We start from the raw sequence: 15,604 nt of genomic DNA on the forward strand, positions 1-15,604 counted from the left end.
TGTGTACCAAAACATCCTATCAATGATATTAAGTTATATACTGTATGTATGTTATATAATCTATGCTAAGCTCTGTATTTAAATGAATATTTAGGTCTTTGGTTGTTTTTGTAAAAGTTATTTCTGATAAAAACCAATTGTTACAACGAAATACTAAGGTGGTTGTACAGAACTAAGATTTCCTCACGTTTTTGCTTCTTTGCCGAAGGAGATAAGTTGGAGCAGTTTGTCCATTTAGGGCTACTGTAGAAACAAAATAGCGAATTCCATTCAATGGGACCCGTGGTGTATGTAGATAGAAATAGCTCATTCTAAGATAATAAAAACATATTACCTCATTATGTAATGTCGTTATACACCTCTGAAGACATTGTTGTGTGTATTATATTATGTCAATGGATCATCCAAAAAGTTACACACTGGACATATAAGGCGATTAAATAATCAATTTCTAAAGTTTTTATACATACATGTATTTTTTTGAATTTACCATAAGAACATGCATTTAGGATTTTTTCCTAAAAGAGGCCCCTCTGGTTCTTCAAAATGGCTTCAGCTCATTTTGTTGTTACACAACCAAGCAGAGCAATCATCAGACCTAATGACTTCCATGAGATGGGTACTCAGACTACTGATCTCCCAACATGTTTTCAACAGACATTGCGGGCTGAAGGAATTTTTTACTTCAAATGTAAACCTGTCCAGATGTGGGAATTAGGGTAGAAGATGATTCATCTGACAAACATCATGGTTTTCCATGGCTGATAGTTTTGTGCTTTTTGAGCAGCTCATTTGTCTTTCTTTGTTAATGTTGAAAAGCCTTGACATAAATCCCAATTTGGAATAGTTTCAGTGTAGTATTGACAGACTCACTGAGCTTCAAAATCAGTTTGCAGAGTAAATTCCTGCCCTACCTGTAGAATGTTTGTCATTGTATTTTTAACTTTAACCGCTATTACTAATATTTCTCACATTAGTCTACAGTATGTTGGCATTATGAGAAGAGCTCCTGTTAATTCTAACAGTTACTGCTTCCGGTTTTGTAAATGTTCATTATAGTACTTTTTTCTTCTTTTGCTCACTCATCCAAGTTCAACTTGAAGACCATACCCGTAAAAGGTGAGCCGAAGATAACCAATTCTCTGGCTCAGTCTGGCCACCTGGCCCTGCTCCACTGGTGCCCCTCTCAGGTAAACGATGCCAATGCGTCTCAGAGCCTCCAGCCAGGCCAATGCAGCCTTATCATCGTGCAAAACCTCCTCAAAGTCTAACATGGGGATATTTAGACCAGAATCCCAATATTCACGCTCTGAAAAACAGATAAAAATATAAATATTACAAAACATCTGACAACAAACCAAAACACTTAAAGGGATAGTTCACCCAAAAAAACAATTCTGTCATTTACTCATCTTCAAGTCGTTCCAAATCTGTATAAATTTCTTTGTTCTGATGAGCACAGTGATATATATTTGAACAACTGCTTTAAAAGCAAACAGTTCTTGGCCACCATTGACTACCATAGTAGGAAAAATTACTTTGTATTTTTTTGTTGTGTTGAACAAAAAAGAAGATATTTTGAAGAATGTAGGCTTGTGTAGGCAATGTAGTGTTCCGGGGCACTTTTGACTACCATTTTAATTTTAACTATGGTAGTCGATGGGGGCTAACAACTGTTTGGTTACAGGCATTCGTCCAAATATCTTTCTATGTGCTCAACCAAACTAAGAAATTTATATAGGTATGGAACAACTTCAGAGTGAGTATTTCATGACAGAATTTTCATTTTTGGGTGAACTATCCCTTTAAGGTAGTTTTGGTAAGTTTGTACAATTATGCTTGCATATTGCGAAAGTTTCATCTAATCATCCTTTAAAAAAATGGATCTCTTTAAAGGGACGGGTAACCCCAAAATAAAAATGTTGTCACCCTCTTGTCCAAGACATTTCTCAAACTATCTTTTTTTTTGTTCCTTAGAAGAAAGGGATTTGTGTTCATGCAGTATACACAACTGCAATGGGGGCCAATGTTGTTTGGTTACGAACGTTTTTTTAAATATCTTCTTTTGTGTTCATACAGGTTTAACAGTACATGAGGGTGAGTACATTTTAACCGATTTTCATGCATATCCATCCCTAGCACATGAGTTCACATAATAAAGAATCTGTGTGTGTGTGTGTATGTGTGTGTGTGTGTGCGTGCGTGCGTGTGTTTCGAGACGGAGGCCAGAACACACTTTTCAGAACACTGTGTGAGGGCCAGCAATGTTTGAGAAAGAACCCTTCTGGAAAAACTCTTATTACTCTTATATTTACTTCCAAGCTTCCTCTGGAGAAATGTACATGTGTGATCGAGCATTCTGCACTTAAAATTCACTGCGTGGTGCTCTATGTGGTAAACAGGCGAATAAAATTTAAGCGAAGTAAAACTATGGAACCGTCTGAAACATGTTCATGATAATAAAACTGAAACCTGAATGGGTGGTGGTGAATAAGTTTGTTACAGAGAGAGAGAGAGAGAGAGAGAGACGGCACTGGGTGAAGTGTTTCAGTTGCTCAAGGTCAGCAGTGCTCGGCTCTAATTGCCGTGAAAGGGCCAATATTCTCAATCTCGCTGACATACTAGGATTTCCTGGCAGACCAATCAGAGATGAATATCATGGCATTATTTTATTCAGCTGGGCCTCTGAGAAGTTTTTATAAATCAATGACTCTTTCACTCTTAAACAGACACGTGTACAGATGTATACTAACTAATAAGGGCACAGGAAAAGCAAGGTGTCAACTTGTGTGTTACTTTTGTGAGTTGTCCAGCTATGGTAATGTGAAGCTGTGGCTCCTGTAACTGCGGACAACTGCTTCCAGTCAAACTCTGTCAACAGTCCCAGAGTCCCTGCTAAGAGTTCACCCGCTCAGGATAGACAGTAGCTCACATTAAGAGCATTATTAAGTTCTCCAATGGGTTGTGGAGATGTTTGCTGCGATATATTTGATTTAAATAATTTGTCTAATTACATTTGCATGTGCGCGTGCGCACTTCATATTCCGTGCTGAACGAGTTTTTCCAGTAAATAAAGAAAGACAACTGTTTTGAGTGAAGCCATTAGTTTTAAATTTAGCGCTGTGACTGTTGAAAGTAATCTTGGTCGTCGCTCTGTGCTCCTGTGGTCTTTTAGTGTTTGGAAAGAGTGAACTGTTTTGCATCTGCAGTTTATCATGCAGCGATGTGACTGAAGTTAGTGTTGTAGAGGATCATGATGTCATGGCATGCATGATGTCAGCTAGACATGTTGTAACACGAGTGAAGCACATTTGTGCCTATTTGTAAACTACAGCAGCTACAACCAAACTTTGAATCAGTTTGAACAAAAGAAGATATTTTGAATAATGTTGGTAACAAAACAACATTGGACCCCATCGACTTCCATTGTGTGAACACAAAACCACTAAGATATTAAAATATCACAGTCATATAGTACAGTCACACACAGGTTTGGAATGACATGAGGGTGAATAGATAATTTAAAAACATTTTCTGTCAACTATCCCTCAATATACTCTACTACAATACATTTTAAGCTTTGAAAATTGTTCAATGCAGTAGAAATACAGATGATCAAAATAACTGTTGGAAGGTCAGTGAAACGTTTTGTACGTCAAAGGGCCTCTGTTTGTGAAGTAAAGTAAAAAGTGAAGTAAATTCACACTGGTAAAGAACTGTCTAGAGCTAATTTGCACATCACATGTAGAAATTACATTCACATTACATTGACATTTTATGCATTTGGCATTTGATTTGATTTATAGCTGAGTATGTGCAATCCCTGGGATCGATCCCATGACCTAGGTGTTGCTAGTGCCGTGCTCTAACCGCTGAGCTACAGGAAATATTACAGCATATAAAGGCCTCTTGCAGACAACCTCTAAAGACGGAGCAGAACCTTCACATTATGTGCTAGTTAAGGGGTGTTGTTAAACACGCACAGGCCTTGTAGACACTGCAGGGGTGTGCTTTTACACCTAGGCTAGACTTGATTTCTAGTCTGTAGTTAAAACCGTGGAGATTCATTTATTGCCTTTCACAGCTTCAGAGGACACAAGTGCCTTTTGTGCCTTTACACAGCCTCGTTTCCTAAACTTCAGAAGGAAAAGGTTATATACATTAAGTGTAAAATAAATTCAAAATAAAAACTGCACAATGAACAATTCTACTGACATTAACTAATATTAACAAAAATAGAAAATGCTGAAAAACTATATTCATCACTTTCCGTTCATGTTAGCTAGAGCATTTGCTATAATGTTAACAAATACAACTTTATTGTAAATAGTTACAACAAGAGTAAGAGGTGAAGAATACAAGAAGTGCGGTAAAGACATGCAACAGACTTCTAGAAACATACAGTTCGGAGCTCTGATTATGTATTTAAATAAATAATGTGCTTAATATCATGAACTACTTCCTCTCTAGTTGTTCCAAATCTTTTATCATTTCTTTGTTCTGATGAACACAGAGAAAAATATTTGGAAGAAAGTTAGCAACTCACTTTCATGGGGCATCATTGACTACCAATCTTTTTGCTTTCCTAAATTCCTTAAAACAGAACAAAAATATTAGGGGTGTATATTTGTATCAAACCGTCACGAGCTGTCATCATTCCTATGCCTTACTCTCTTCGAAGGGCAGAGACCTTGGAGTTTAGACTTTGGAGTGATCAGGGCATTTGCGTGCCATTATGTAGATGTTTGGAATGCACTTGGCAAAGGGAGCAATGTAACTTCCTCGTTATCTTCAGCTGGCATGTTCCTGTGAAAACGAAGCATTGTGTCCGTCAGCAGATGTCGCTGTTCTAATGCCATAACTTAATGTCATACATTTTATATATATATATATATTTTTTTTAAATAGGCTTTATACAAACACTTATAGATATAAGACTTTTCAAAATATAAAATGCATTGTTTATTTTCAAACAGATAGATTTTATGCTTGAGTTATGCCATTAAAACAGCGACATCTGCTGACAGACACAATGCTTCGTTTTCACAGGAACATGACAGCTAAAGATAATGAGGAAATGACGTCGCTTCCTTTCCAAAGTGCATTCCAAACATCTACATAATGGCACGCAAATGCCCTGATCACTCCAAAGTCTAAACTCCAAGGGTTCCTTTGAATGATGACTATATTTGGAATGTTGCCTGTGACAGTTCGGTGCGGATACACATACCGTTACACCCCTAAAAATATATATATACACAATTATTTTTACTAAGGTAGTCTGTGATGCACCAGAAATGTTTAATCCTTCCAAATATCTTTCTTTCTGTTCAACAGAACAAATAAATGTATACAGGTTTGGGACAACTTGAGGGTGAGTATTTCATGACAATTTTCATTTTTGGGTGAACTATACATTTAACATCAGGGCATTACTGGTGGAGACTGTCGAATAGAGTCATTCATTTTAAAAGTCTATTCTTAATATCTCATGTAAATATATGCCGTTTGCTTGTTCTGGCAAACACAATACTGAGTCTGTCATAACCACAGCATCTCTCAAATTTAGTATAAGAACAACAGTTCACTATTTCTCAAATCGCCTTAAATCTCTATTCCATGTGGCAGGAAGTAGAGAAAGACTTTCCACTCAGAGGCGATTCAGGGGGGGGTGAGTACTTGCACACTACAAAGGTAACTGCTGTCTAAAACATGTGCTTCACAGACAAATTTTATATGAAGCCATCATAAAAAGTGTTGTCTAACCATATAAAAGCCAGTTACTTTACTTTAGAATATCAAGGCTATAGTATCAAGAAAATGTGCTATTCCATGTTGTAACAGGTGTTATACAGGGTCACTTTACACGTACAAAAAAAGTTCCTCTGTGCTTAAAGATTTCCACTTTGCCTGTTTTTGAAGGATGAAGAAGAATTGGGTCCTAAGTAAAGGTTGATTAAATCCATAAAGAAAAACAGGGAGGAGCAGAAGCATGTGTTCCAGTACATGATCTAAAGCATTTCTGCTCCCACTGAACTGGCAACATTGGAATGGAAAGATCTGAAAACCAGAACATTTTAGAGGGTAAAACTGCCCTCATATTTACAACAAGTCATTTGAACTCTAAAGAGAAACTGTATATTAAACCAGCTAACTGTCAGGTCTGTTTATTAGTTTTGGTTTATTTTCTGAATTCGGTATATGCCATGTCTTTTATTTTGTATTCCCAGACTGTCATGGTCATGTCTCTGATATGTCTTATTCTCATTGGTTTATTGTCCTGTTTAGTCAGTACTCCTTGAGTTTATATAATTATATAATGTTTCCATAGTGTTTGTCTAGCTGTGTGCTTGTGTAGCTGTGTGCATGTCAATCTGGCAAACTAAACAAAAGACAAAATGAATGAATGATGATGAACCCACCATTTAGGAAGAGTTCCTCTTGCAGAGCCTGCCTTGCCTCAGAAGAAAAACATCTTTTCTTGAGCCACTCAGGCTCAAACTCACTGCTGTGCTGATCGGGCCAAAGTACGGACACCTATAATGAGTTAATTAAAGACTGTCAGACAAAAACGTATATGTGTAGCCATCTAGCGTATGTACACCATGCACCCTTACTCAATTGGCTTAAAGTAATATTACATTTTCTTTATTTCATCAAACACAATGAGATTTTTGGACAGAATGACAAATTGCTCTTTGATATTGAGAAAACTGTTGGTATATAATTTAATATTCAGTATTTTCCTCAAACAAAGCTATCATATGGCTTCAGACGACCTGGAAAACCGCCCAGAACGTGTCAGGCTGTAGTCACCATTCACTTTCATTGTATGAAGGAAGAGCAGTTTATTGCATTTCATGAAAGAGAGAAAGTCATACATGTTTGGAAAACAAAATCAGGTTTAAGCTTTGCTTTACAACACCAACCTTATTGTCTATCAGCTGCACCTGGTCCATCCCGGTATGCACATCCAAATCTGAGAACAGCAAGCTGCGCGCCTGCGCTGACTGCAGAATACAGAGAGGACACTGGCAGTTATCTCTCAACCAGGTGAAGGGATACAAACTATCCGTTCCATCTTCCCACTCAATCTGCAGCAGCCTCTTCTGATCCAGCGCTCGGGCCTGTCTCACTCCAGGACTACCCCCAGCAAAAGGCAGAGGGGCCGCTGCCAGTGTTTGATTCCCAATACGAGGAGTGTTGACCAGATGAGGCCGACTGCTGGCCTTCTTTAGTGCCTGGAGGGCACCTCTGGACATCCAGCGGGTAAGATAGGATAACATCCTGATTCTGATATATTGTGTTGACAAGCTGCTGTAAATCTGGGGACACACAAAACATGAAATTGTTGTTTAGAAGTTCATTTTATAAACAGACGCTCAGTCAGTAAATAGATGAGTCACCACACTAAAGGAGCATTTTTTAATATTGTTTATTGTAAGATTGATTTAAGTATACAGCACATTGCTAACAGCCAACTGATGTGAACCAACAAGTTCTGTTTTGAGTTTTTTTTCCTGAACAAATAAAATCTTGACTTGATCATGACTGTTAGGAATGTTTCTTCTTCACTGGCTGTGACTAAATACTGTGATACTTGCATGATGACATAACATGGTAGGAGTCTAACAGTTTAAGGTTAATTTATCACCAAACCACTTAAAATGACAGGAATAGGTTGCTTAAAGATCACGTATCAAAGGCAGTTTCTGCCAATCTCATATTAATCTTGTGTGCTTCTACAGTAGTATTGCATACGTTGTATCTTTGAAGAGTATTTAGTTTGATAAAATGTATTAAAGAGCGATACAGCTGTACACTTATTTCCGGAAAAACACGAGCTGCTCTAAGTGGGACTAGAAATTAGCCACCTAAATAAACTGTAAGGTTTCACCGTGATCAAGCATATTTTCACTACAAAAAGAAAATGCACATAACATTAAATTGCAGTATATTACGTCACGTGTCTTTACGTGAAAATCACTCGCAGTGTGAATGAACAAAATCCTACGAAGCCAGGACAAATTCCTGAATACATTCCGTGAATTTTCCAGGGTTTCTTTGTGGAAAGGGTTAAAGGGACCTCTCATATGTTATAATTGCAGAGGTTGTCTGTGATATTAATCCTGTGCGAATCGGCCATGTCTGTAATTTGTAAAGTAAAAATTCCCCCGCAAAATACCTAACGTTACCATGTCTTGACGAACACCGAGGTGATAATACAGTATTAAGCCCCTGTGAATCGGCATCTCTGTGATTTGGCGGGCTCATATATCCTTTTCAAGGTTTTATCCACTGTTAGCGAATAATGAAGGCTGTGTTGAAGTGTTTTGATATAATTTTGGGTGCTAGGTCATATCCATATCTGCCAACACTGTCGTTTTGGCCAGGAGTCTGCCGTTTTGATTTTTCTCATGGAAACCCCTGTAACATTTGAAACCCATTCTGTGATGTTCTGTCCAGCTCGCGATAGCGTGTCTCAAATGCTGACAGGTAAAGTCATATAACATTATACACCATACAACTATACAATCTATATGCAAAGTCTTTCCATGTGTAAATAAGTCAGAATGCATGACATAGCATGATACCCAATCTTATATTTCCTTGGAGTCTTGTTTGTTACTTTCCTTTATTTGTCTCCTGCAAAACTGCAACTTTTTGGTACCACAACTCTGAGTTAGTCCTTGATGATTGATTAGTAACAGTCATAGGGTGTAAAAATGACGATATCCAGATTGGAATGACTGATGATGTAAATAAATTTGACAACAGTACAATACAAACATAATTAGGAAAGTAATAAAAAGAGTCTTTGTGACTTACAGACTTTAGCAGTGCCTGCTACACTACACAAACCATGACAAAAACATAACCGAACTCTGCAATTAAACCCTCAGGAAGAATATGACTTTCCAAGACCATGTGTACCATTCCACAGAAAAACTTAAGGCTACAGCACCTTGTGTTCTTCTTATATAACCTAAACAATACCACATGAACACAACTTGTGCTTCTATTGTCCAAACACACACGAGCACCTCAAAATCTCCAGATGGAAGAGAGTCCTCAAGGTATGTTTTATTGTGTCCTAATATAAATAATGGAAAACACTTGCCTTATTTTATCATTTCATTGGTTCACTTTTTATTGGATGTGTTGTTATCTAAAATTCTGAATATCACATATTAACTGTTATTTGATATTAAACTGGCATGCATTTGAAATGCATTTAAACAACTAATCATTCAAGCAGTGACTTTTTAACACATATAGTACAGTGGCGCACAGAGTTATTTTCTCGGCTGAAGCTGGCAACATCTAACAAGATAAGCTCTTTGCAATTTATTTAAACAATGTAGTATGCGCCTCTACTAGTATATCTTGTCTTTCTAAATACAGAAACGGAATGCATTATTTTCCATGACAGTACCTGTGAAGCACTTGAGTGCCCAGGAGACGCATAAATTAGAACACAACATCTGGATACAACATTACACAGAGAAAAAGACAAATGTTCTACAAAGTAAACTGCTAGACGAAATGCGACTTTTATTTAAAACACCTTAGGATATTTAATTTAATGTAAATGGACATTTATTTTCATCATGAAATGCCTGATCATTCACCATAATTGTTTTTGACAAATGTTTGTATTGTAATCATACTGGACTGGAATGTAAAAGCGGCCCACAATCTATCTCTAAATGCTGTAGTTGTACCTAAATCTCCAATAAAATCAGTTGCTGTGCTACTGCTTTTGGACAACCAGTTGATTAGCAAAGTTTGTGTATGAAATTACTTTATAGAAAGCATCTCTGTCTCTTTTAAATTTTAAATTTAACTTCAAAATAATTTTGTGTTCCACAACATCATCAGTAAATGATTTACATTTACATTTATGCATTTGGCAGACGCTTTTATCCAAAGCATTGTACTATACATTTGTTTCTGACTATGTGAAATCTCCTAGGTTCGAACCCATATGATGACCTAATTATATATTTTAATACATTTTAGTGAAAACTATTGTTATTTAACTTACCATTAAAAGTCCAGTCAATAAAATCACACATGGCGAATTACATGCAAGGGGACCCGGGGTAAATAGTTCATTCTAAGGTAATAAAAGCATATTACTCCATTGTGTAAGCTCTTTATACACCTCTGAAGACATAGCTATGTATACAACAGTTAAAATAAACTTTAAATAACAATCAATTATAAAAATGTTCCATGTTTGTATTCTGTAGGATAAACACAATTTGTGGACTAATAATGGTTACATTTGTGTTTTAAAACAATTTAATTGAGTTTGAGAGATTGAATTTGTAACAAAATATGCATGTTTACGCCATACTTCAGAGAGGTATCATGGTATGATTGTAACAATTTAACATTTTTAATTGTGAATATAATTTTTTTTCGCAATGCACAAAATTAACCATTATGCCTTGTGTATGCGCATAGGGCAAATGCGTTAGACTTTCGGTTCACCGCTTGATCCCATTAGTTACTTTTATGTCATTTAAAACAGTATAATGTCAAAGAGCAGTGTCTAAATTATTTCACAGGGGCTGCAGGGGCATACGTTTTTAACCTAGACCGTAAAAAAACATCTTTATTTCTCAACATAAGAAGTTGGACGGTGACATCTACTGGGATGGTAACATTAAACTTCAGCCAGCAGGCACATTTGATATATCGCCTTATGTATGTAGAATAACAATAAAATAAATAACGAAGTAAACAATATGTTGTCATGTTTTTGAGAGGTGCACAATGCAGTAGTCAAAGCTGTCTTTAAATGTCATTTAATTTACGCTCTTGTGTGTCACGTGGTAACACTTGTTCGTAAGGTTTTCTGAACTTTCTGTGGCTGTTGTGACAGCATTTTACCGCAAATGTTTTTCGAGAAACTTTTAACCATTAACAGAAATGTCCTCTAACATGGCAGCAAATACAAAACGGAAGTGAGGAGCATCAAACAGGAAGTCACTCGCTGTAATGGTGAGATCTCCATTGACACGTCAAGAAAAAGGTGGATAGATTTTATTTGACATGTACAATTTGAAGAAATTGTTTTTAAAAATACATATTTTGTAATATCTAAAAAAAGTGGTGTTCCCCAAATTCATGTCTGTGGAATTACAACAATGGATGTCGCCCCTTTAAGAAAAGGGGGAAATCTATTTGGACTACTAAAGGTCTAAAGTGCTGTTCTACCATATTTCCAATAATACTTTCATAAGTTCACATTTCAAATACAGTAGAACGCCACTTCGATATATCACTGCTGTGTGCCGCAATGTGCAGCATCTGCTAAATGTAACTATTTTCTAAATTTTCCATTTCTCTCTGCTTTTAGACTCCCCAACCAGAAACTGCAGAGGGTTCTGACCATGAAACGCTGAAGTCACGCATGCATAGAGCCCATTCATTGATACATACCTAATACGACAGAACAAAAAAGAACAGCAGCAACAATAATGCGCTTACCTTTGAGAGTTGCCTTAGCATCTCACAGAACTACAGTAGCCTACGTCTTTCGTGAAGTATATATTCCAGAACATATAATGCACATTTTTAGCAAGTCCAGCAGGTGTCAAGCACGAGTTTGTAGGAGTAATCTACAGTACATTTTAAAGTTGTTCTGACGATAAACAGAAGTATAATTTTATATTCAGTTTCTTGAATCATTCAACTGTGCTATGAATAGACGCCTTTGTTAGTAAACATTGTGACGCGTTTTTGTGGGCGGAGCTTAGGTGGCCGCTTACTCAATGGATCCAGGGATGAACTGACAAGAGGCTTGTTTGAGATGCGCCTTGCCTCGCCTGAAATATAGGCGAGAGTAGGCGGCTACAGTGAGGGGAGGAGTGAAAAAAAGTGCAGGCAAGCCGGACACTTCCTGAATCTCGCTGTGTTGTGGACTGCAAACGTCAACAATGGAAGAGATCGCGTTCGCGTTCTTTATCGCGGACGAAGTTGATGCAGTTGAAATACCACTGTTTTTACACGAAGATGGTTATGATGAGGAGAATCACCGAAGGTGAACAGTGCTCATTACTTAAAATGGCTTATTCAGTAAATGGTAGGGATATAAATCTATCTGATCTAGAGTGGTATTGCAACTTGCATCTAATGAAATTAATGTCGAGTCAAAAATAAACAGTCCTGACTGCAGATAATTCAGCACCAAAGAAAATTGTTTTTATTATTATTAAAGTTATTTGGGTGAACTATCCCTTTTTTACATGACAAATATTCCATATAAATATATTACACAATTGTTTGTCACCTTAATGTAAGTTTCAATTCATGTTTAATGATTAGGAAAAGTGTGTGCTGCAAATTATTCTTAAAAAATAATATGAAACAACAACACATTCTAAATTAAGAAATGAGCATGTGTGGGTTTTGTTTATTGCACTCCTGGAATCAGACATATCCAAATAAAGATATCAGATAAAAACACAAACATGAGGCCTAATTGTAAAACAGTCACATTAGATGTATGCATGTATTGATGGATTGACTAATTTATTTAATGGAATAATGTTGTACAAAAATGTCAATGTATAAAGAGAATACACATCTCTCAATAAAGAGAAAATAAAAAACAAACAGGACTTCACTTCAAACCAAGAAAATAAAAATAAAACATGTCCTAATTACTAAGTACTATAGAAAAAGTAAATCGTATTAGGCTATAGGTAATGGACTTCTTAGAATTAAGGGGAAAAAAATATCAGCTGACATTATCAGCCAATGAGCACGAAGCTGTGTCGTCAGTCAGTCGTTTCCCATCATGCTTTTGAGTAGCGCAGTCGGTGGAGAGCAACTGCGCTCGACTGCTCAATCCGACACAGCCGCCTCACTGTCGCGAGAGTTTTTGGGCACACGTCAGCATGAGGTCAGAGCAAGGCGGACGTAACTCGGACACTTTTCTAACCGGCATGCATCTCACGGTGATCACCGGTGATCGGTTCTGCGCAGATTTTGTTCATCTCAAACAAGCCTAAGATTACCAGTTTGGTGGCCTCTGACATCTACACCTACCAGACAGACCAAGCGTGTATAGTAAAGATACAAATGCCTGCGTATACTAACAGAGGCAAACGTTAGCAGATGCATTTACTCAACACAAAACTGACACATAACATGAGCCTCACTGTTCCCTCTCCCTTTATATCAATGCACTTGTGAAAACTAAAGAAGAGATGACAAACATTGTACTTTATGTTTAGTTTCTGACCGATAGTTAACTGCTGTAACTAACAAAGTTTTGACGATCGTTTTATGGTATTTGTTAAAATATCATATTAGAGAGTATATTATGTTGATTGTGGCACTAAACAACACAACAAGATTATATTTTAAAGTCCTTATGTAGCCGAATCTGTGCTGGTTTGTTTTGGCCGTCCCCTGTTTTCCCTGTGCTTCCCTCCAGCTAGTGCCGTGACGTAAGCGTGACGTAGGCGAGAAAGGCGTCTATTCAGTTATAGTTATATTTACAAAGTCTTCAAGTCGTCTGTCAGCACACGTGTAATCCACGTTGTGAGATTTCAGCATATATTTGGGCCACATTGGCATTGCGATCGTTTCAATATACAAAATCTGGTCCTTCTTTCGCCCAAAACCCCGTCACTCGCGATTCATTATCTCAACGGTAGACTGATTGACAGGTGTCAAAATCCCAGACCGTCTGTGTTAAGGAATAATGTGTGTTGTGACTGCGCTCACTGGACATATTCGAAGGTTTTGAATTAACTTGACTAAATAAAAGCAAAGAAAATGCCATTTTGGGCGGGTCTCCGGTCTAACCCGTTCAAAAGAATCCCGGGAAACCGCTCAATCTGGCAACATTGGTGCAGTAGTATCCTAGTATCTTATGTAATGCACACCTCTGACCCACGTATCGCGGAGAAAACAGAAGTAGGTGAAAGGTCATCATCACTATTCCCCTTATAAACACAACATACACAGCAGGTACATCGACGTAAACAAACACAAACATTGTGACAACAATACAAATCAGCTTAAACGTGATTTATGATCTTCATTTAGTATTTAAATATGCCTTGTTGCTTCCGGGTAGTTCAGTTCTCACCCTCTGATCGCGTGCTTATAAAGCACATGACACGTTTGACAAAATCATTTTCCTCCCGTAACCTGAGGGTTTCCGTTATAATTTGTAAAACATGCTGGAATATGATGCGTATACACAAGCACAACAGCTAAACTGCACAAGCTGCACGCAAGCAATCTTTTATTCATCACTCTCACATCCGTACAGTCAGTGCTTTCAAAACAAACGTCCAGATATACTGTTATTTCCTTTTCAAAATGTTTGAAAGACAAGTCTTGGCACTTACCGTGACGATGAGGTAAATAAAGCCTCGGTTATAGGAGCTTAATAGAGAGCTGAGGAAGCGTGAGAACTCCCGGCAGTGGAAGTAGGTGAAAGGTTATAGCTGCTGCTGCTGCACACACGTATCGCACTGTAATCATCTATACGGTTACTGTCACTTAGACGTATACGTGCAGATTTGCTCGCCTCATCGATTTTTGTTCCTAAGATTTCATTATTACGTGAACATACATGACTAAGTTCACTGACCTCTGCTTATTGAATAAACTCCTTCCTTCAGTTTTACTGAGTAGTTCTGTCTCCCAGTTCTTGTATATTTAAGCTCATCAACACGATAACATGATGATACTTAAATATCTTGTCTTTGTGGTTATTTCATGTAAAGAATTTATGACTGTGTGCCAAATACAAGTGTATTTTGGAGAATATTGATGAATATTGAAACGGTCCATGTTTACCTAAACAAACAAATGTCACCAGAACAATGACTTAATAGAACACTTTTTTTCTGTAAAATAACATAATTAATACTAAATGTGACCCTGGACAATAAAACCAGTCTTATGGGTCAATTTTTCTAAATTGAGATTTTTACATCAGCTGAAAGCTGAATAGTTAAGCTTTTTATTGATATATGGGATGTTAAGATGGGACAATATCTGGTGGAGAGTGTAAAACTCTGGAAGTAAAAGGTGCAAAAAATCTAAATATTGAAAATTGCCTTTGAAGTTGTTAATCCGAGGCACTGTAGCAGTATATATTTTGGGTTGAAAATTTACAAAATATCTTTATGGAACATGATCTTTACTTAATATCCTAATGATTTTTGGCATAAAAGAAAAATCTATCATTTTGACCCACACAATGTATTTTTGGCATTTACTAAAAATGTTCCTGTGCTACTTAAGACTGGTTTTGTGATCCAGGGTCACAAATGTATTAAATTAGCATTTTTTACCCTTTTATGCACAACTACAGTATATTAATGTCCCATCAGTCAGTTTTTATTTCTTGATCAAACATAGCTGCAGGAGCTCATTTCCTTATATAATTTTATAGGCCTACTGATCATTTTAACTTCACTGGACCTGAATTTTTAGAATATGTATGTTGTAGTAGGGCTGTGGAAAATTAATAGAAAATTAATCGTATGTCAATTTTGGCCTTCGAGGTATAGAATATTTGAGGTAAAATTATTGACAATCACAAGCCCAAAGCTCTAACCAC

At 37.0% G+C, this 15,604-nt stretch overlaps 1 protein-coding gene across 1 annotated transcript in view; it reads right to left on the reverse strand.

The window, feature by feature from the left end:
- The window catches only part of bbox1 (butyrobetaine (gamma), 2-oxoglutarate dioxygenase (gamma-butyrobetaine hydroxylase) 1), a 20,212-nt gene extending 5,701 nt beyond the window's left edge, over positions 1-14,511 (reverse strand). The window contains exons 1-4 of the mRNA XM_079466637.1: positions 14,382-14,511; positions 6,930-7,325; positions 6,423-6,537; positions 1,111-1,309 (exon numbers count right to left, since the gene is read on the reverse strand). Coding sequence (XP_079322763.1) covers positions 1,111-1,309; positions 6,423-6,537; positions 6,930-7,286 — 671 coding nt within the window. The 5' untranslated portion in view covers positions 7,287-7,325; positions 14,382-14,511. The remainder of the gene's footprint in view (positions 1-1,110; positions 1,310-6,422; positions 6,538-6,929; positions 7,326-14,381) is intronic.
- Positions 14,512-15,604: the final 1,093 nt, after the last annotated feature.

The sequence above is a fragment of the Barbatula barbatula genome (assembly GCF_947034865.1).
Source record: "Barbatula barbatula genome assembly, chromosome: 1".
NCBI classification, from domain to species: domain Eukaryota; kingdom Metazoa; phylum Chordata; class Actinopteri; order Cypriniformes; family Nemacheilidae; genus Barbatula; species Barbatula barbatula.